This window comes from Haliaeetus albicilla, chromosome 9, assembly GCF_947461875.1.
Source record: "Haliaeetus albicilla chromosome 9, bHalAlb1.1, whole genome shotgun sequence".
In the NCBI taxonomy this organism is placed as follows: domain Eukaryota; kingdom Metazoa; phylum Chordata; class Aves; order Accipitriformes; family Accipitridae; genus Haliaeetus; species Haliaeetus albicilla.
The window spans coordinates 17,181,541-17,203,835 of NC_091491.1; the positions used below are offsets into that span (position 1 = coordinate 17,181,541).

Genomic DNA, 22,295 nt, shown 5'->3' on the forward strand with positions numbered 1-22,295 from the left:
GTGTGACTTTGGACGTGCAGAGATTCTGGCACATGGCCTACTTGTATCTTTTGTCTGCAGAAATGCAAAGGGAAGGGTAGAAGAACCCCAGCTGGACTTATTTCTTTCCAGGAGGCCCTATTCTTAGTTCTCACCTCTTCTTCAGCACTTACCAGCTAGTGAGCATACACAACATTTCAGGCCTTGGCGAGTAGGTGAAAAATTAGTCTTCTAAATCCTCTCTTCTTTTTGCAAGCCTTCTCCCTTCTGGATCTACAATAAACTACATTTTCCTGTTCTTGTTGACCTGCATAATCAAACAAGATAGGAGATCACTGTCTTGGGAAAGAACATGCCTAGAGATAAGTCTTTGTGATAATGACCTCCTATGTTCATAGCAATACTGATCCAGTAATTTTGTATTGTCTGTATTTGTCTTCATTCAGGACTCCTGAGAAGGAATCCATCAGCAAAGCTGTTCTCCAGAAATCCCGTGGGCGCAGTCAACTGTGGGCACACTCTAAGGAGCCCTTGAAACAGCCCTTGCTGAAGAGAGCATGCACAGACCCTGATCTTCGGGATTTAGCCTGCCAGGCCTTCATTGATATCCTTTGACTCTTCTCTTTGGGACCTGAGAACGCTCAGGGGAAGGAAGAGCTAGCTACCTCCACTAAACTTGCCTCCATTGAGATAATACCGCATCCACATTATAGGGGATATGTTTACATCAAGGTGGGGGGTATCAACTTTGTTTCCCTTGTCTACAGAGGAAAGGTCCTGTTCCCTCCAAATGCTCCACAACTCCTGATGGCTCACTGAACTCAGAACGTGGCTTTATGAGTGGGTGAGATTTACTGCATTTGCTCAGAGCAAGCAGCTAATACGGTACAAATCACAGCCAAGCAGTGACTGCTGCACATGGAAAGGGGGTAGAGGACAGGTGGGGAATATGTTCCAGACTGTCCTCCCAGTATTTGCTACTTAGACATCAACAGTGTCACTGACATGTTAGGATCCAGGTGAGACTTCCCATTTACCTTCCGAAATTGGCCTGCTTTTGTCCTTAACAGCACGTTCACCCATCATGAAATTCATGGGAGACTATCCCTCAAAACAGACACACTCCTCTGTGGAAGTCACTGACCAGATATTTGTAGCAGCTATCCAGGAGGAGGTCCTGCGGGATGAGATTTACTGTCAGATTATGAAGCAACTGACTGAGAACAGAAACAGGTACTTACCCGGGTGCACACACCCTGCTTCTGCAGACCCAGGGCTCAAGTACAGCTGGTGATCAGGAACCCCTGCTACACTCGTGATGGGGTGGGGACAGAGGGGAAGGATGCCCAAATGTTGGAGTGACACCTTCCCTTCCCCCTTTTTCCAGGCAGTGCTGTGGGGCTTACCTTTACGGAGCACTCAGGACCACTGACTGGCAGTGAGAGGCCACAGAGCAGGACTATTACTCCTCTCCCTTGAGCTGCTGCTTTGCTCCCATCAGCATTCAGTGCTCATGTCTGTGCAGTATTGTGTGAGGCAAGCAAGGTGCTACTGAAGCCCTCTTACTCCCAAGGCAGTCTGTGGAGAAAATATGGCACTGCATAGAATTCTTGCATGCTTTCAGTCGCTGCTCTGCCCTCCATTTGTTGTAGGTTTCCCAATGACAATATTTCCCTCCTATAAGCACATAGTTCACACCAGATCTTTTACCACCAGTGAATACCTTTGAGTAGTTATATTAATTAGGTTACACAACTGCCTTGCAGAACAGGTTGGTTACACAGGTCCCTGCCCATGCATAAGTCTCCAAAACAGGCTGGTGTTTTCTTCCCCACTCATAAAATGGTAATTTGACCTACTTCCAGGGGAACTGAATTGCAAAAAGAAGCTTAAAATAATACTAATTATTAACAAAATAGTTTGTCTGTTTCTAGCTGCATTGTGTCACTGCTAAAGTTAGAGAAGGAGCTTCTATTTGCTTATTTTCTTTCTTACTGTTCCACAAATATTAAACTTAGTGGAACCTTTACCATGCATGTAACTATTAAATAGTAAATTTCCTTGTGTGCAGTAAATCTTACAGGCTATTTAATGCATAGTCTGTAACCATGGTGCCAGTGCCATGTCTGATGTACTCTACCAATTTAGTCCCATGGGTCATTCACTGTTTTGAGAGGGATCACTGGTGTGGAAAAAACAATGCTTGAAAGGTGGCTATTTCCATATATTTTCATTAGAACAGCCAGAGCAACAAATCGTTCATCCTTCCCAGGCTACTGTGCTGTGGACCATGTCCCGCGCTCACATAGACATGAACACCACTGATCTATAGAGTATAAATGGGATTAAAATAGTGTGTCTTCCTCTGCAAAATTAGAAAAGTAAATGGGAATAAAGAAGCCAGGACCTCTTTATTCAGCAGACTCTGGTGCCCATTCAGAGGCAGACCTGCTTACTTTCCCAACTAAACCCACTTCACACCATTTAGTGTTTCAGAGCAATTCCTGGGACAGAGCTGAAGTTTGTTCTGCTCCTGGTGTTGAAGGTAGAATGACTGACCACCTCCTGGCTGCAGAACCTTTCTTCCTGGTGAGGGTGAGATGCCAGAAGAACTTCAACTGGCAGATTTCACAGGTCCAGAGGCTGGAAGAACTGGCTTTCTGCCTGAAAATTGTATAAACTTCATCTGGAGTGTTTTAGAACTTAACTACCTCATTACACAATGCCATCCACATGCTCATGTTTCAGACCAGGACCATGTGTAAGGGAAAGTCGATTGCATGCGAAGTGCTTGTGCAAGCTGGCTAGCACAGAGGGCAGGTGAATACAAACACCTGATAAAGCACAATCCAAATACATGTGAGCTTGAACAGCAAATTGACAGTGGCTTTCCAAGAGGGTGGCACCAGGATCACTGCTGCCAAGATGACTGTTAAACTGGAGCTTATATTTATTCATGAGATTTGCAACTGTCATGAATATTCATCAGCCAGGATTTAGCATTGTCCTCACTTACAGGCTGTGGTTGTTGCACAGAAAACGGCTGCCAGATCCTGTGTGAAGTCTCTGTTGATTTGCAGCTCTCTGCTGAATGGCACAACATACCATATGTATGAGCGTATGTTCTGTTTCTCTTCCCTGTAGCTGGTGTGTGGTCAAACAAAGAATTTTATGTGGCTATAGCAGAACTGTTTGCTTTGTGTTCACAGGTACAGTGTGACCAAGGGCTGGCAGCTCCTTTGGCTCTGCACTGGCCTGTTCCCACCCAGCAAGTCACTGCTGAAACATGCCCAGAAGTTCATGGAGACACGTCAGAAAGAAACACTGGCCTTGGAGTGCAGTCGGAGGATTCAGACAGTGATGAGGTAAATGATCCAGCATATAGCCAGCTCAAAAATCATGAATCAGGTGCCAAAAAGCTCACAGGCTAAAAAATTGAGGCTCTTACTTTCCTTTCCCTCTTTACATCCCTTTTTTTTTTAAAGTGATAATTATTTTTAACTCCCTTACAGACTTTGAACGACTAAGAGAGGTCTGTGTCACAGTTTCAGGTTTTTCCTTCAGAGTTAGCAACATTTTTAAAAGTTCAACATCATACATAATCACTTGACTTCCAGAGCTGGGTATTTCAAACATCCTAAAGGGCATGCAGCTTGAAATGAAATCCTGCATTGTCATTGATGAGGACCTGACCTTTCTTTCCTTTGGTGAGGCAGCATGTCCTTGTCCCCCTTATGTGTGCCTGAGGATCAGTCTTGAGTTTGCTGAATGTCGGTAGCACAGAGCTGCAAATGTGCAGCTAAAAATACTAGGTTTTACTTATAGTGGGGTGGCACCACTGAAGTCACTGACATTTGCAGAGTGCTAACATGGCTCTGTTGGTTTTCTGACAGTGAAGCAAAGCAGATCCATGCTGGGAAGAGAGGATCAACACAATCAATTCCTGTTCTTTGAAGAAACCCAAATGAGCAAAGCCCTGACACTTACATGGCTGCTCAAAGCAAGGCACTTCTCAGACCACTAGGCATTACCCCAGTCCTGGTGAGGGTTGAAGCAATAAGGCCTCCAAACCACAGTGCTTCCTGACCTTCTGAATGACTTGTTGGTATAATGAACATGACACAACCAGAGAGAGTAGAAGGGCTACCAGGATTTCAGGAAGGATCAACTGAACTGTAGGGGGAAGGTTTCCCTAGATTCTGCCAGGCACTGGAATTACCCAGCTTGTTGGTCTGAGAACACAGTGCTTTGGCATCAAGGTTAACCCCAGCCTTCTCCCTTTTGATCCTGCTGCGATTACCACCTGCCTGCCACAGATCTCTTCAGCAAAGAAGCTGCCTAATGATTTCTCCCTCCAGTTCCTCCATCCTCCCCCTTCTCTTAGGCTGGGCCCTGCATTTGGTCTGTGAGCTCTGTGGGTCAGGCTCAAGGGGAATGCTAACACAGTGGCTGTCCCCCTTGCAGTGGATGGGTTTTGGCACTGCTGGGAAATGTCACTGCACATTGAACTCGCCTTTGAAGTGCCTGAAAAATGCATGGCGAGGAATGCTATTCATTGGTTTTTTCTATGGAGAAGACTGAACATTTCCTGCCTCCCTATATCATGTGCTATTCATGCTCTAAGCCCTGTTGAGCTGTATAGAGCTTCTTTAGAGTGGGGAAACACGGAGGGAAAAGCAGAATGGGCTGTTTGGGAGAAGAATTCTATCTGCTAAACTGCCTCAGATCTGGAGCCTGGGGGATGGGAAGAGGAACAAAGACAAATGTTGTTTTCTAAGAGTATTTCTTTTCCTAAGATTGAACCTGCATCTGCTCTAAATAGAATAGAATAGAATAGAATAGAATAGAATATTTCAGTTGGAAGGGACCTACAATGATCATCTAGCCCAACTACTCCCTGTTAAGTAACCTACTCTCTTTGGAAAGGGGAGAGCAGGCAGCTCAAAGGACTGACCTACAATATGTGGAGTGGAAGCCAGCTGAGCCCTTGGGTACAATTTTTCCTCCATAAACAGCTTTACAGCTTCATCCCCAGACTCCTGGCCAGGGAACCAGCGAGCACCCTGATGGGTGTTAGGCAGATCTTGCCTTGGCAATGAATTCTGAGCTGAGGCTGCAAGGAGAGATGGCCCTGTGCCTCCAGCCAAACTGCTGTGTTTCCTTGGTCTCCTATGGCCTCCCTCTGCAGCAAGTCCAGGAATAAATGACTGAGTTGGGTAGGTCCACACTCCTTACAGTGCCTGCACAGTACCAAAGCACATGCTGTTCAACTTGGTTACAGTCAGGGTTTTTTTTTCTCCAAATGGAACTGCCACTTTATTTAATAGAAAAAAATGTTTTCAAAGCCACACAACTAAAGCTGGATGCCAGACTAAGCTCTCTTCCTGAGAGATTGGCCCAGTGTGAGAGAGGAGTTTGGCCCATAAGCTGTGGTGTACAACATCTCTAAACAGCCTGCTCTGTGCCACCGAGGGCAGGAAAATACCAGCCCCAGAAGGTAATGTGCTAGATTTGTCCTCATTTTAACTGTATCGAGGTTTTTGCATGACTCAGACTTCAGGGCCAGTTCCTTTGCTTTAAAAGACAGCTCTGCTCCGAGGTATAATTTCAAAGAACTGGGATTGTACAGCTTAAGCACCTCTTGAGTCAGTGATTACATGCCAGTTCTTATATAAAATGTAATGCTTCTAGTGGCCCTCCAAACTTTTCTGGTACTTGCCTCCTGAGCTGTAACTCATTTTGTGTCTGAATGCATATCTTTTTGCTGATGCAAGAATTAAATAAAATGTATGTCTCCTTGTAGCCACTATCTTCACACTTCAATAACAGTAAGGAAAAATGTTGCTGAATACGTAGAAGGGGTAATGGTACTGGCCTTATTCCTGCAACCTCCTTGCTGAGTAGAACAGACTTTTAATATACAGGCTAATAAGACCCTCAGTTTCTTGCTTTTATTACACTGAATTTGCACTGAGGTGAAGTTCCATTGGAGCCCACCCCATCACACATTTTGGATGGAGTCTGTTGTTCAGATAGAATACTGTTGTTCAGCTCCTCAAAGATTAAACATGCAGCACTAATCTCTCTTATGATGGTGGTGGCATTTTCCAGGAGTGGCTCCAGGAAGTGGGCACCTCATCCTGTGGAGGTTGAGGCCATCTTACAGAACAACACTAAGATCTCACACAAGATTTGCTTCCCCAATGAAACACAACAGGTGAGAACTTCTTTTCCCAGCCTTGACCATTTTCCCAGCCATGATGTGTTCATGCAGGAGCACGTTTCAAGACATTCAGTGTTCTAATTTCTTCCCGTCCTCTGTGTAACAAGAGTCTTGTTATCTCATAGACATTTGATGTGGGAACAAACACCAAAATCCGGATTCTGTGTCAGAACATAGCTTCCAAATTACAGCTGAGCTCGTGGGAAGGTTTCAGCCTCTTTGTGAAGATTGCAGACAAGGTAACTCTTCTTGACTATGGCAGGGTAGCCAGACTCCCCGCTCCTCTCTTACTTATTTACCAGGCCACCTAAACAACCATATATGAAGCCAAGCAACAGAGTAGGTCATTACTGCTTCTGTCTTACTGAGGGGATACAACCTAGGCTCAAACTTTTAGCACCTGACAATTATTTTGAGTCTTTTGAAGGGGCTGGATGGAGATGCAGAGTTTCTATCAGTCTGCCGGTATACAGGTGGTACTAAAAGCAGAGGAGACAACCACTTTCTTGCAGCTGCCGGGATGGTAGCAAATTCCATGTTGCATACTGCTGGATTCAGCCCTTTTCCACTCAGGCTTTGCCCAGGAGATGTGCTGCACATGTACAGTACCCTTTACTATTAGGGACAGCAGTAGCTGACCAGCACCAGTGGCTGACCTTGCCTTGTCTGAGCTGAAGCTTGGGTTGGCTGCCTTTCTGAGAGGTCCTTTCTCTCTGGAGCTGTGATCAAGGCAAAAGCAGCACTGATTCCAAGCATGGGGAGTGCCTGATGTGCTGCATTCCTGAAAAGAGGAACCCAGTATGTGCCAGTATTTTACAAAGAGGAGATGGCTAAGAATAAGGTAGGCATCTTTAGCTTGATGTCAATAAGCAGGTTGGAAAGAAAAAAGGAACAGAAGATGCAATAAAAATCCCTATATGAAATGTACATCATTTGAGCCTTCCTTCTCCTATTTCTCTACTTCTTTCCCCTTGCCTCTGTTTTTCCTGCCATAATTGTGCTATGTCACTGTAGACAGGGAAAGAAAATTCAGCCTTATACTTGGGTATGTTGGCACAGGCAGTGTTTTATTTGATCCACTAGTCCCTCCTTTCCCCGCTTCATTGCTTGGCCTCTTTTTCAGGTGATCAGTCAGAATGAAGCAGACTACTTCTTTGACTCACTAAGGCAGGTGACAGACTGGAACAGGAGGAACAAACCAGGGAAAGATGGTAAGGAGAAAGCCAGCATGACAAGAAACTGCATGAGACACTGTGTTGAACTGGGGAAGCAGCAAATTTATCCAGTAGGATTTACTCCATCTTGGGAAGCATGTGGCAGAGCCTTATATAATTTTTGTTTGTACATACACAGTTACTGCCTGCACCAGCAGTAAGATCAGTGACCTGATGCAGCCAAGCACTGGCTATCAAAAACACCAGAACATCTTTGTGGGGGGATCTCTCCAGAAATTTTAATTGGTACCCAGGATTTTTTGACCTGTTGCATCCAAAACACACAGCTGCATGCACACAAGTTAGATAGGTTCATCGTCTTTACAGTCCAAGTCTCATGCATTGCCAGATCAGGTATGAGCCAACACATGTAAATAGGTTCTTTACACAGTGCCACTCCCATTCCTTGGGATGTTAGAAAATTGTTGTCTAGATTATTACCTGATGATACCAAAGCACAAGTTGTATTGCCAGGGGAACACTTGTTAGAATAAAACAATATAACTAATGACAGCAATTCTTTGCACTTCACCCCACGTATAACAAATATTTTGAAATCTACATCAAACTCAAACTCCACTCAAATTTCATATTAATTTACCCAGATCTTAGCTTATTTCAGGACAGCTGAGGTTGAGCTTCCCGAAGCACTATCTACATATCTAAGACTTTCTAACTTCTCTCTTCTCCTCACAGCTGATAGAGCTGCTAGGAGCTCTGAAAATCACAGCATAGAGATGTGGGTGCACTAAATCACAATTAATTTCTGTTAACACAGCCATCAGGGAATGTACCTGCATAAGTATAATAGAATTCAGGTGCGCTGCACATTGGCAGGCAGCTGTCATGAGCACCAGGAAATAACAAACACTCATACTGCAGGCATCCTCAACTTTTTCCTCCATCTCTGAAGAGCCTGCACCTTAGATCACTGCTTGATCAGTGTCCAGGAACAGACAACTAATCACTTTCTCAGTCATCTAAAATGGCCTTTTGTACTTTTTTGTTACTAATTTTGTTACTATTAAAACCAGAATTACATTTCTGATGAAACTCACAAGCCATTTAAAAGCTGCAGAACTGTACAGCGATACAGAGAATACTAACAAGATGTCGTTTCCTTAGGGGCTGCTATGTCTGTGGCTTATGAGGTATACTTCATGAGAAAGCTATGGCTGAATGTAACTCCTGGGAAGGACCTGAAAGCTGATTCTATTTTTCATTACCACCAGGTAACCAGCTCCCTAAAGCATAAACATAATGGCAGGCAATGTTATCCAAGAAATACTCCTGAGAAAGTACACCTGCTAGAGTATTACCATCTCCCTCTCCAAGGCCTGCATTATAGAGCCTCCAGAGGAATACAAATACCTCTGGAGGGCACAGCTTAGCCTCAGGAGCAGATTCATTTCTCACGGTTCACACCTTAGCTATACTGCTTATGTTAGGAGCACAGTTCCCTTACCTAATTGTTCCCTGGAGGTGCTTGTCTTGCTCTGTAATTGTATGGAGAATAATAGAATGGTTTGGGTTGGAAAGGACCTTTAAGAATCATCCAGAGAACCTCCAGAAGGAGTCAGAAGTTCTTGGGATGTTCTTGGACTGTGTTTGGCATGACTCACATCCTGACCTCACAGATTTAGAATGCATAAGTCAGTGTTTGCTTCAGCCCATTCTGTGTGGATTCAAAGCTGGTCTCTTCCAGGAGTTGCCGAAGTACCTCAGAGGCTACCACAAATGTTCCAAGGATGAAGCTGTCCAGCTGGCAGGGCTGATTTATAAAGTGCGCTTCAACAATGACCGCACACAGCTGGCAACCATCCCCAAAATCCTGAAGGAGCTGGTGCCAGACAATCTGCTCCGAGCAATCTCATCAGATGAATGGAAGAAGGTAAGAACATCAGCTTTCATTACTCATACTACTGCCACAGAGCTTTATGAGAGAAGAAAGATATTGAGCCATGCTACCTTTTTGATCTGATAGTCTTTGAAAGCACTATGGAGGGACACTATTGGATGTTGCTGTTTTCTTCTTACAATCCAGATTTTGCATCCTCTCTACCAAAGCTCTGAAAGATATCTGCAGCCCTGGACAATTGATTTGAGAGGTGCATCTTTCTTGGAGATACTAATCTATTTTCAGTGCCCAGAAGAAGAGTTAGAGACAGGAAATTCAGTGATGGGTCTGGGGATTTGAGGACCTTGTAGCAAAACAGAAAATTAAGATGTGTCCTAAATATTTCATAATTTGGCCAGCAAATCAGTTGCTTTGTACCATGTGCATGCTACTCACAGCAAAAGGCTCTTTTATCCACCAAAAGGCAAGAAAGTTTCACCAGGTACTTATCACTTACTCCACTGAGGAAGACACAGGACACTATTTCAAATACAGAGGGAAAATTCACCCTACATGATTCAGCAGAAAATGTGATACATGTCTGTGGGTGTTGAACATGGGCTTTCTGAATTTTGTTTCACCCCATATTGCCCCTCTGCCCTGAAATCCATTCCCTTGGGCTCCTGGACTTCCTTCACCCAACTCATTAGTAACGAACACTGGGGAGGTTCTGCCTCCACCTTGCCCCATGGCATGGTAGGCTATTTGCATTTTTACAGTATTCTGTTGCTGTGGGCAAAAGACTTATCTTGGTGATGATCTGATGCTGTCTTTGGTGCTAATGCTGGACATTGGAAACCTGCCTGTAGCCAACTGAATAGGCTTTATATCCTTTTTTCTAAACAGAGCATTACTGCAGCATATAGTAAACACGAAGGAAAAACTGTGGATGAGGCCAAGATTGCCTTCTTGAAAATGATATACCGGTGGCCAACATTTGGATCAGCCTTCTTTGAGGTGAAGGTATGTTTAAAGGACTGTATGAATGGCTTTGGTAGTAGACCAGCACTGGGGGATATGGACCGACTATAATTCCGTATCTGTGTAAGTAAGAATACATTATAAAGCTGAATTCCCATCATCTACTGAGGAAAACTCAGCTCCATGAAAGTAGGGAGACAGGTTCTTTATCCACTCTGAACTATGTTGCCTGTTATATACTGGCTATGTTGTTGTTCCAGTTGTAATACCTAATATTACAATTATGTAGTAGATGGAAGGCTTTCAGTTACATAGATACTTAATTGTCCTGCCTTTGTTCTCCACAACAAAATGCTACCAAATCTTGTATCTCTGGGGACTCTTCCCTCAGAACAGAACTGTACTAATCTTCTCATTCTGCAGTGAATACCTCCAGGAATCGTTTCCCACTTGCTACCTTTAATTTCTTCTCACTAGGCTATTAACTGGTTTACAACCAACCATCGATCCTATTATCAGATAGCCTAGGAAATACCAGACCTGATTCTGCTTTTATGTAGCAGCTGCTCAAGTCATCAATACATGGCCAAAAAAGTAATCCTTAGCAATAGTTACATAATATTGAAGAGCTTTAAGTTTCAGTGTTTATTTGGTAGAGAGAAGCAGCACTGGACACTGTTAAAGGTCACTATGCACCCGATATGGATCATTTCTTTATTTTCTCCTTATCTTGCTCTGTTACTCATTTATAGCAAACCTCGGAGCCAAATTTCCCGGAGATTGTGCTGATTGCAATCAACAAGCAAGGAGTCTCACTGATTCATCAGAAGACAAAGGTAACTTTTAAGGTTCCTTCTCAAGCGTCTAAGGAAGGATTTAATTGACTGTGCTAATTTAGGGACAGCAACAGGACCTTCTCCCTGAATGGTAGGAGAGGATAGAGTCCCTCTATTAATTTTCTGTGTGAAACCAAAGAAAATGTCATAGCCTCAAATTGCTTCATTGCAGTTTCTACACTGGAAAGGAAACAGTGTAGAGCATCTCTGAAAAAAGAAGTGGTAATCATGATGGACCTGGGCAAAGTGATAAGATCAGGCAGATGGATGGACAGTGCACTAGGGAACCTGCTTCAGAAAAATGCTTTGCAGGAAACCTAAGCTGTCTAAAAGATCAAGTCAAATGACAGTGTTTACCAGCTCTCTAACCCAAATAGTCTGCTCTTACCATAATAAGAAAACAAATATCCAGCCAGTTTTAGATTATTGTAAATATAGTTGCAGTGTGCTAAGGCAAAGATCAATATATAATGAAAGGAAGTCTCATTAGAGTGATTAAGACTCACCTGCTTGGTGAAAATACAATATATCACCAGTCTGGATGCAAGACCTACCTTGATTCACTGTGTTTATAAATGAAGTGGGGAAGAAAAAGAATTCTCTGGCTCTACAGGTTTTCTTACATAACAGTCCGATTTCATTTGAGAAAGGTTCTATAGTTCAGTTTGTTTTCCCCTTACAGGATATTTTAACAGTCTACCCCTTCAATAAAATCTCCAATTGGAGCAGTGGGAGCACATACTTTCACATGACAATAGGGAACCTGGTACGAGGAAGCCGGATCTTATGCGAAACATCTCTGGTAAGAAGTTTTGTCAACTTATGCACAAGAAACTCTTAATTTTTCCTTTACATCCAGAATTGCTACAAAACAATGGTGCCAAAACAGATGTTAAAACCAGTGCAGATACAAAAAGCATCACTGCTATGTCAAGAAAATTACAGTTCAGAACTGGTTCGGTGCTATATAATGCCATCTGATGCAATGACGTAAGGTGGAGACAAGGAAAAACAGTAATTTCCCAAATTCTTCCCAGACATCAATATTCTATCTATCTGAGACATTAAGAAAAGACTGCATTTACCCACAAAACTACACTAGAGGCTTTTTGTCTTGCATGGTTTGATCCATCTATGCAGTAACACCATCCTTGTAAGATTTTACACTTTTCAATGAGCGGTAGCACCTTTTTAAGAATTGGTTTCAGATTGTTCACAGACTCAGACAAGCATCACTGTGTTGATATTTAAAGGTAAATTTGTAAAGATAACATAAAAACATTTAAGGGCTAATTTTGCTCACAGAAAAGCTTGGATTCCTAAGTACAAGATGTCAATCTATAGAATGAATGACAAGGACACAGTAGAGCTATGCTCTGTAAAGTTTTGTAAATCTATGAAGGGGAGACCAAACGGAGGAATAGATGAATAATTATCAAAACAGTGACAGCTGTTGGAAGAGGAGATGTCCATGCAGGCAAGAACCTAAGAATAAGATAAAACAGGGAGGAAAATATAGTTATTTTTGCTTCTGGAGTTCTTTGAGAGACTTAAGGCTTTTTTCTTTTCTGACAGGGTTACAAAATGGATGACCTGTTAACATCCTATGTACGCCTGCTAATGAATGCTGTAAACAAGCAGAAGAACCTCCCAGCCTGAGAGCAGAAATAGAACCCATGACCTCTACCTGTGCCAAACTACCTGTAATTTCATCTCCCAGAAGAAATGCCTTTTACAAAATACTAATCTTGATGATCAGTCTTCTGATCACACACTGAATGAACTGTGTTGCTGAAATATTACCACAAGAGAAGTTCAAGTGAGCGTGTGCTTTCAAATATCTGTAACATTTGTCTGTCTTAGATGTAGTATAAGAATTCCATTCAGATTTTGGATTTAGAGAAAGTTTAGCTGGATTTAATGTAATATGGGGACAGAGGAACCTAATATGAGAGTCTCTTCTGATACTCTAACTCTCCTCTGTTCTTAAAGAGAAGACACATTAAGAGCTGTCTTCCTTTTGGAAAGGAAATGTCCCCTTGTATATGCTCCTACCAAATGCATAAACTCATTGAGTCTTTGCAAACAAAGGTAATGTTATTTTTTTCCTCCCATTGGAAATTCTAGGAGTGGAGAAATGCCCTTTAGTAGTAGGATAACTGGACACCTTGAAAGGTGAGATGCTGGGTTTCATCCTTTTATCACTAGGTTACGTGCTGTATGTTACTGTAGACTATGACAGCCAGTTACTGTCAGAATATAACTGTCATTCCTGTGTGCTGCTAAATTAGCAGGCTGTCCACTGGTTTACCATTGCCTTGGTTTAATTAAATAGTGTTCTTTCTTCCACATTTTATAATGCACTTAGAAACTAACCACTGCTTTCTACTATGCAGTTTCTAATAAGCATAAACAAACTCTGAAATGAGTCCAGATTTTGGGTCCATTACTTTTACTCAGTTGCTCCTATTTCAAGTTATAGATGTGCTATTCAGTGCAAATCAGAATTGAAGAACTCAGTGTAACAGACATGTGTTGAAAAGAGACTTTTCTGCTCTATAAAAATGTTCTCAGCTTGGAGTTATGCAGACATTTGTTCATGAGACAAAAATAATAGCTTTAATTTCTCCTGATAATTTCTATTTCCTGTTTAGCAGGCACTTTGAGTGGTAAAATTTGATTCAGCACTTGTTCATCCCTCAGACCTTTGTAAACACACAACATTGGTCCTATGGGAAGCAGGGTGTGCTCAGAGTGCGTAAAGAATATATGCACTGTGGTGGTAGTAAGCTTAGGTGCTTACCCCATCAGAGAACAAGTAGTCCTTCCTCAATGACAAGCCCTCCCTTGCTCACAGTGAAACATGGACATGTCTTAAAGCATTCACACCAAGTTCCTTGAGACACAATCTGGCAGTGCTGGAAAAGCAGCTCTGCTAGATCTCTCAAATTTGCCAATGTATGCACAATGGTTCTCTTGTTCCCTCAGTGTTTGTGAAATTCAAACACTAATGGGAATTTTGTACATTGGTGGCAGAGAAGACCCCCACTCTCTTTGTGCATCTAAATGAGTGCCACACTTGCCAGAATAGTTGATCCTTTTGCATGCAATTAGATATTCCTGCTGCAATGTCCATTGCTGGCAATGGAAACATTTGAGATATGACTTTGAGTTGTTTTGTCATCCTATGTCTGATCTAACTGGCTATAAGTGAGAAGCATTCAATACTTCACCTGTACAAAAAGAAATTTTGCAGTCAAACTGTATTGTTTCTGGTTTTTAAATAAACAATGCAGAAAATCAACCACACTGTCTTTTTTAACAAGAAAATTGAATATTCACTCTAGATCCATGTAACCTAAACCTACCAAACATCCACTGCAGCGTGTAAATGATCACAACATCCCATCTACTTGTCATATTCACAACACAATTTCACAATTTATACAGCACAGCCTCTAAAAGGATGATACTCCTTTCTGCACATCCTTATCAACCAACATAGCACCACGGAAGCAGCACAGGTCCAAAATGTGAATTCGTCATGACACTGCAGCAGATTTGGGCAATCCCCAGAGTTCCTCAGAGTGCATAATGCTCTCTGGCTCAGCACTGCAAATGTAATTTTTTTTCTTTTTTTTACTGTACAATATACAACCTTTTTACATTTGTTTTTTCTGTGAAGATTTAAAACGTATTACAGTTAACTTTATTACAGAAACATAAAAAAGTACAGTATTACAACATTTCAATCCATGATCACATGTTTTGGTTAGCACAAGCAATCTGTGATAAAATGAGAGCTCCACATGGTGCAGAATCCACACTGCTCATCAAGGCCTGCACCAAGGCAAGTAGCTGCTAATTCTTTTACTCAGTCTATACCATCCTCAGCACTTAATAGTGCTTTACAGACTAGTACAACCATGTTTATTACATGTTTGCCTCCAATCTATTGCTTCACCATCCAACCACTTTTTAAAAAAGTGTCAGTCACATCATCTAATACAAAACATGCAACATCTAGAAACTCTCTGTACAGAAGGTTGAACAATATTTGCCTACATTGCACAGACTGCTGTAAAAATAAAGACCAGGATGCAAACCCTAGAGAGGAGATTAGGTTGCTATAAAGATTGCAAGTGATTAACATACCCTTTGAATATGAACAAGCTTCACATACTGTGGTTTCTAAAAGCAAAACCATTTACAAGTGTACTCAGTGAATATTAGTGATTTTAAATCAGTACGTATAAATATAAATGTAAACTATAAATGTATATAATGAGACAACAGCTTTTACTAAGCGTAGACTTCTGAGCCAAGTTCAACCTTGATATAAATCTATACTCTCCAGTGGTGTAACACCTAGGATTAATTTGGCCAGCGTGTCTATTTACAGCAATGGAAAAAAGCATGCAGCTTATTTCTGACTGAGACCTTGACTTTATTTAAGAAAAAAACCAAAAACCAAAACCCAGCCTGTCAGCCTATCAACACACTAAGTCTGCATTATACTCTACTTAGTTTTTAAAAAGCGGACTCGAAGTAGAGGAAGATGCATTCATTTAAACTATTTATAGTTCTTTCTCCTTCTCCTTCAATTCCACTGTTCCACAGAAGGTATATCAGTATTATTCATATAATACTGCTGTAACTCTGCACATTGCAGGCTATGGGCAGCAGGAGTATAAGAAAAATAGTTGTGAAAAAATAGTAATTTAAGAGATACTAAGAAAACATCACCCTCCGCTAATATAGAGATCAGAGATTATGATGATCCCCCCCCCCTCCCAGTTTTGGGAAATGCTCTGAAGATAAGGACATAATCCAAATCCTAGAGAACTGAACAGCTTATCAGAGAGAATGATATCAATTGTCCTTTGAACACTGAAGTTTACTAGGTCTACTAAATTTCTAACATAAGACAAAGTAAGAGCACACACTAAATCTCTACTTGCAGTACAAAAGTAATTCCATTCACCTCTACATACATGCATTTTCCATTGCTGAACTTGAGAGTGGCCACTGAAAGAATATTACCTACTGCCTGCTAGTTACAGTCTTTCCATATTTACTAGTAGCTATGCAGCTGTGTGTTCCTCCACCATCTTCTCAGGAGGCTTGTCCTGGTTTGAGCTGGGACAGAGTTAACTGTCTTCCTAGTAGCTGGTACAGTGCTATGTTTTGAGTTCAGTATGTGAAGAATGTTGATAACACTGATGTTTTCAGTTGTTGCTCAGTAGTGTTTAGACTAGAGTCAAGGATTTTTCAGCTTCTCATGCCCAGCCACGGCACCTGACCCAAACTGGCCAACAGTGTATTCCATACCATGTGACGTCCCATCTAGTTTAGGAACTGGGAAGTGGGGGGGGCAGGGATTCGCCACTTGGGCACTGGCTGGGTGTCGGTCGGCGGGTGGTGAGCAATTGCCCTGCGCATCATTTGTACATTTCAATCCTTTTATTACTACTGTTGTCATTTTATTAGTGTTATCATTATCATTATTAGTTTCTTCTTTTCTGTTCTATTAAACCGTTCTTATCTCAACCCAGGAGTTTTACTTCTTTTCCTGATTTTCTCCCCCATCCCACTGGATGGGGGGGGAGTGAGTGAGCGGCTGCGTGGTGCTTAGTTGCTGGCTGGGGTTAAACCATGACAAGGCTGCAGATACACAGCTACTCAGATTTAGCATTAGATCTGGCCTGTGACTAAGATTATAGGAACAGACCTGAATGCTTTATGCTGAGAAGAATCTGCATAACATACTGAACTGCACCTAGATGAGTACTTCTTGTGTTTTATGCTGTGAAAAAAATTCCACAGAATAGGCTTACAAGAATGGTCTTTGCAGTGGCCACATAACTGCTGCACCAAAAGACATGCTGCCCTTTGTGCCCTTAACTGAAAGACCATTTAAAGGCTGGTGAGAGAACAGTGCCTAGCCACGTGTTCTCCTAAAGCAGTGACAAAAGCAGCTACTATTACTGTAATCTACAGTGCATATTGGTCAGAAGATGGAAGAGTTCTACTGTTATAATTAGGCCTATCCCCTCATCAATGTTACAGTGCATGCAGTATATCCCAGTTAAAAGTTTAGGGTAACTTACAGCAACAAAAAGCAAAGCAGCTTGAAGAAAACTGAATTAGCAAAGCCAGTAAGTATCTAAGAGATGGTCTCGCATGTGGGATTCTTATCTGCACACACTTAACCAGGATTTCCCACCACTTCTGTAATATCACTGGTGCAGTTTCATGGGTACTAGCTACAGCAAGTGTGTTAACAGCTACCAATGATTCAGCTATTATCTTGCTTAGATCTATTCTGAGCAGAGTGTGATGGTAGTGAGGACAATTTTAAGGCAGGTTATTGCCCCAATCCAGTTGCTGCTCACATATGCGAGAAGTGAGAAAGCTTTAACTTCTTGCTAGCTAATTCACCTGGGGCTGCAGGGTGGTGTCTAGGCCCAACTGCTGTGTTCATTTGACCTACTAAACTAGCCACTTTTTGGAAGATTTAAATCATGCAAGGAACAGCAGTCTTCCAGTGCCTTTCATCCTGTCTACCTCGCAAAAGAACAGGCACAGTATCCAACTATTCATGGAAAGGGATTTTCAGGCTGCTCAGCTTAGTTCAGCACAAGAAACTATAGGGGGACACCTCCAGAGGTCTCAGAAGCTCACCATGATTATACAACACACAGGTGGACTCAGGAACAGCAGTACTGATGGCTCACCCCTAAAGAAATATGAAGAATGTTCAAAACCAGTAAATTCCTTGGGTTGTACTAGCAGAGACAGTAGGACCAGTGAAACTTCACCAGTGATAGGCAAAACTACAGAGCAGAACTATATGCTTAAGATGTAGAGATTCATGTCTGAGGTCCTCTCTTTAAGTACACTCAAGTCTTAAGAAGATAGGTGATGGAAAACTCTTATTTGGGTGAAAATTTTAAGAAAAATACTTCCTGGGTTTTTTCTGCATAAGACCACATTTGCTACAGACTGTAAATATTAGAAACCCCTTCATGTAATTGGGCTATCTGGAGTGTGACCAACAAGCATATACTCATCTTTCAAATAAAGTGAGGATGGGGAAACTGAAGGACTTAAATTGGTACCATATTATCAATTTGATTTCATCATGCAAAAGAATAACCAAGGCTCCAGCCACACTGCCTCAAGAAACGTCAGCTATGCCAGTGAATAGGACATGCTTTGTGTTGACCACTAGAAGCTCTAGTACCTACATAGTAGTAGAGAACAAACTGAGAAAATTATAGTGTCAGTTTCTAACAAAATCTTTCATTTCCCATAGCCACCTCTTCCTTAAGGAGAGCCCAAGTATTCTGAAGAGGCTGACATGGCCTTGACAGTTGAAATCTCCTTAGTATTGAACAGGGAAGCAGCAAAGCAAACTTCTTCAGCTGTCTTAACATTGGACCTAAGCCAGACAAGCAGGCAGTGCAGATGCCATACGTATTGGTTCCTGGGCTTTCCCAGTAAACCTGCAAACCAGAAGGACCTTACAGCATCCATATACGCTCAGTAGGAATCTGGAGAAAGACCAGAACATTTTGCACGTAGCAAAGAGTGACAGCTTTCAGAGTATCTGCCTACATATTAAAAAAATTAAAAATGTCTTCACCTAGGGTAAGAAGAGAAATTTTTATACTTTAACTGAAAAAGATCAAATCACTCATTTCTTCCACCCCTACACTCAACCACTGTTTCCAAATTCCTCAGACTATAGAGGAATGGAGAGAGAACTACAGTTCAATTGAGGAAGGAAAGACTGTGTACAATTCCACAAAGGCAGAATAAGTTGTTATTAGCAAATTAATAACCAGACTGTAAACTGCTCAAGCAGAAATCATATTTCTCTTTCTGCCAGTGTTAATAGACAGTTGCTTGAGAAAAGGGATAGTCAAGATGCAAGCTACATTACCAGAAGCACATGAAGGTACTACTTATCTTTGGTTTCACTTCTTCTTAGTAATTGCCTCTGTAATCAACAGCTGCTGTCAGCAGCAGCTTGTGCCTGTAAGAGTGCAGTCAGTATACTGACAGACCTGTTTAAGCAGAGTTTAAATCCAGAGCTTTGGGATGTGCCTTCTTGGATGCCAGCTCTGACAACTTCTTCAGGCGTTTCTTCAGCTCCAGAGGGAATTTCTCATAGCACTTCTTGCATACAGGCTTCATGTCAAACTCCACAAACTTATTCCTTTAACACAAAGAACAGTGGGCTGTTAAAATGGTATTTGCAAACTATATGCTTCACTAAATCAAGTCTCCGTGTATCTACGTAAATGCTGTTGTTTGTGTTCTATTGCATGTATAAAACAACTCACTTCCTCGTCTGGTCATGTAAGTACAGAGACTGGGTTCTTACCAGGGAACTAGGGTCTTTAGTATTGCTAGTTAAATAAGGAGCAATATTTTGCTATATATTTGTATGTAACAATCTAGAATAATAATGTTGTTATCGTAGAATGAAAGTGTCACTTCAAAGGTCCTCTTTGTGATGAATTAAAGCTCCTTCATACACAAGGCCAGTGGGGCCAACCCAGCATGGTAGGATAAGGTTTTGAACCCGAGAAAGGAAAAATGTAGGATTTCTTTGTTTTCTGTACCCTCTTGTACATATCTGAGATAACTAGCATAAGATTTTCTTTCAAAATAATCTATGCAATTGCAAATACTGTCATTGAGGGAAGCATCCAGACTAAGGAGACATGGAGGCTGCAGGTGTTTCAGGACAGGCAGTTACTCGAAGTTTAGAGCCTTCCGTCTGTACTGCTGAATGAGTTCTCCCCTTACCCAACCTTCTTACAGAATAGGTTAATGAAGCAAAATAAATTGGAGAGGATGCTGAGTCCCAGCTCCCTTTTAGTTCTGAAATCAGTGGAATTATAAGCACCTGCTCCCACAGAGAAAAGGTATATTGCCCCTCAGAGAGGCACTGGCTCATGGCTCCCCCAAGCTGATACTCTGCCTTGGGGCAAATGTCTCATATGGTCCAAATATAAACACTGACTTACTTCAGAGTCAGCTTGATGTTGCAGGTGGAGCAGGAGAAGCAATTCACACACCAGGCCTTGTTAAGAGCCGATACCACTGCAAAAGCAAAAGCACAAAATAAAAGGAAACTACTGGATTATTTGAATTCAGATTTGTATCCAAATTCAAATTAGGCCAGATGTGAAAAGAAACACTGGTGCCTTCCAACTGTGGGACTGCAACAGCTGCACTAACAAATGGAACAAGGACAGCAACCCAAAACAAGGAGAGAACAAATCTTACCATCTCCCTCTATCACATGGCTGCAGTTGTAGCAGACGTCTCCAAAGAGCTGCACAGCAAAAGAAATAAGAACAGGAACTCATGTTACTGACTACTCATGCTCCCCAAATTACACAGCTGGTGTGAACATTAAATCCTAACAATCAAAGAATTCCCAGACATTGCAGTAGCCCCCAAATAAACCAATTTAAATCTTCTGAATAACTTCTCATACAGTTGCCAAATAGTCTATGTTCCTTCAGATCTCATACCAGTAAATACTACAAAACCTTTTTTGTTGACGCCTCACACTCTACCACTGTTATGTGATCTTAAAGTCCTGTACACGTGGCAATTTGGAGAAAAGAAGATCCGTAGAGTATGATGCTTATTGTAGACAAATATCTCTTGATGCTTAACCATAAACGTAAAAATGAAACCTAGAGCTACTTTCAAAACGGTAACACTTATCTCTTATGAAAGAAAGAGACTAATTTACCTGATAGAAGAAAATACCAAACTCATAGCTGTTCAGTAAAGTCATACAGAAAAAACAGAGTTTGAAACATACTTTTCTTATGTTTTAGACAGTGTAACATTTATCTTGGGCCCATGGAAGCAAGTAATTATCGAAGAAGTCCACACAAATAGTTTTGGAGTAGAATTACAGGGATTTTAATCACAACCCATGGTCAGTGGTTTTTTTCTGTCAATGGCACAAAGGAAAATCAGTATCCCCAAGACATTTCTATTCTGTTCTCAGCATCACTTTTTTACATTTACCAAGAAAAACTATTTTTTCTGTTGTCTCACTAATTTCTTAATATTGCATTGCCTCTACAAATTCAGATTATGCAAAATCTGCATAGCTTTCTGTATGTAAAATGCAAAAAAAACATTTGCCAGTCCGAGCAAGTACCTACAGTACAGATGGCAGAATTTACCTGGTTATAGTGAGTTTCACAATAAGCCAGCCCTTTTTTCTCATAGTGTCGGTGCCCCAAGAATGGCTTCTCACATTTGGCACAAACAAAATGCTGTAAAAGAAAAAAAGACAATCAGTGACAGGCAAAGAGACGTTTCCATCACCAGGGAAAAACTTGCATGGCTACAAATCATGGCTCAATACGAGACACTTAATCATAGAATGGTTTGGGTTGGAAGAGACCTTAAAGATCATCTAGTTCCAACACCTCTGCCATGGGCAGGGACACCTTCCACTAGACCAGGTTGCTCAAAGCCCCATCCAACCTGGCCTTGAACACTTCCAGGGCGGGGGCATCCACAACATCTTTTGGCAACCTATTCCAGTGCCTCACCACCCTCACAGTAGAGAATTTGTTCCTAATACCTCATCTAAATCTACTCTCTTTCAGTTTAAAATTGTTACCCCTTAATGCTTTAATGAAACTCAGACAGGAAAATCTTATGGAAGTAAAAGAAAAGACGAAATATTTAGTCTATTGTAGTAATTAAGAATTGTATTAAAGATAGGGAGAAGACCTACTGAAAGGGCAATCATCTTGTGTCTATACTGATAGACTTTTGGACTACTGTCTTGTTTGTTCCAGAGAAGAGAAACAGAAACCTAAAACATGGTTGGCATGAATGCACTTCAAATGAGCAGCATCATCTCTCTCAGTTCAAGCCCTAGGAGGCTTAAATTGCTAAAAACATAAATCACTAGAAAACTTCAGAGCAAGCTGTGACACCTCAGCTGAAAGTTATAGAAACAATGAGCTGAAAAGGCTTAAATAGCAAGAATTGCACTGGCTCTGCCTACATTACAAATTCTAACACTGTTATGAACCTGTTAACTGGGGTCGGAGAGTATATATCTAAGTACATCATAGTAAATACGTAAATTTATTAGTAAGTAAATGCTGTTCAGTGAACCATATTCTGCAAGAATCTTTACAATGCAACTCAGGCATTTTAAAATT

General features: G+C 41.5%; 2 protein-coding genes across 7 annotated transcripts in view; one reads left to right on the forward strand and one right to left on the reverse strand.

Annotated features, from left to right (window-relative positions):
• MYO7B (myosin VIIB) overlaps positions 1–14,360 on the forward strand; it is a 59,176-nt gene extending 44,816 nt beyond the window's left edge. For all 3 annotated transcript variants that reach the window (XM_069791910.1, XM_069791911.1, XM_069791912.1), the window contains 12 exons: positions 426–583; positions 1,059–1,212; positions 3,189–3,344; positions 6,091–6,196; positions 6,328–6,441; positions 7,326–7,413; positions 8,542–8,648; positions 9,122–9,307; positions 10,160–10,276; positions 10,987–11,070; positions 11,753–11,872; positions 12,646–14,360. In XM_069791910.1, the coding sequence (XP_069648011.1) occupies positions 426–583; positions 1,059–1,212; positions 3,189–3,344; positions 6,091–6,196; positions 6,328–6,441; positions 7,326–7,413; positions 8,542–8,648; positions 9,122–9,307; positions 10,160–10,276; positions 10,987–11,070; positions 11,753–11,872; positions 12,646–12,729 (1,474 nt within the window). In that variant the 3' untranslated portion in view covers positions 12,730–14,360. The remainder of the gene's footprint in view (positions 1–425; positions 584–1,058; positions 1,213–3,188; positions 3,345–6,090; positions 6,197–6,327; positions 6,442–7,325; positions 7,414–8,541; positions 8,649–9,121; positions 9,308–10,159; positions 10,277–10,986; positions 11,071–11,752; positions 11,873–12,645) is intronic.
• LIMS2 (LIM zinc finger domain containing 2) overlaps positions 11,927–22,295 on the reverse strand; it is a 37,894-nt gene continuing 27,525 nt past the window's right edge. For 3 of the 4 annotated variants that reach the window (XM_069791939.1, XM_069791940.1, XM_069791937.1), the window contains exons 7-10: positions 21,297–21,389; positions 20,374–20,422; positions 20,112–20,187; positions 18,720–19,294 (exon numbers count right to left, since the gene is read on the reverse strand). In XM_069791939.1, coding sequence (XP_069648040.1) covers positions 19,147–19,294; positions 20,112–20,187; positions 20,374–20,422; positions 21,297–21,389 — 366 coding nt within the window. In that variant the 3' untranslated portion in view covers positions 18,720–19,146. Of the gene's footprint in view, positions 12,556–18,719; positions 19,295–20,111; positions 20,188–20,373; positions 20,423–21,296; positions 21,390–22,295 lie in introns of those variants that run through there. The other variant, XM_069791938.1, reaches the window with a different exon arrangement.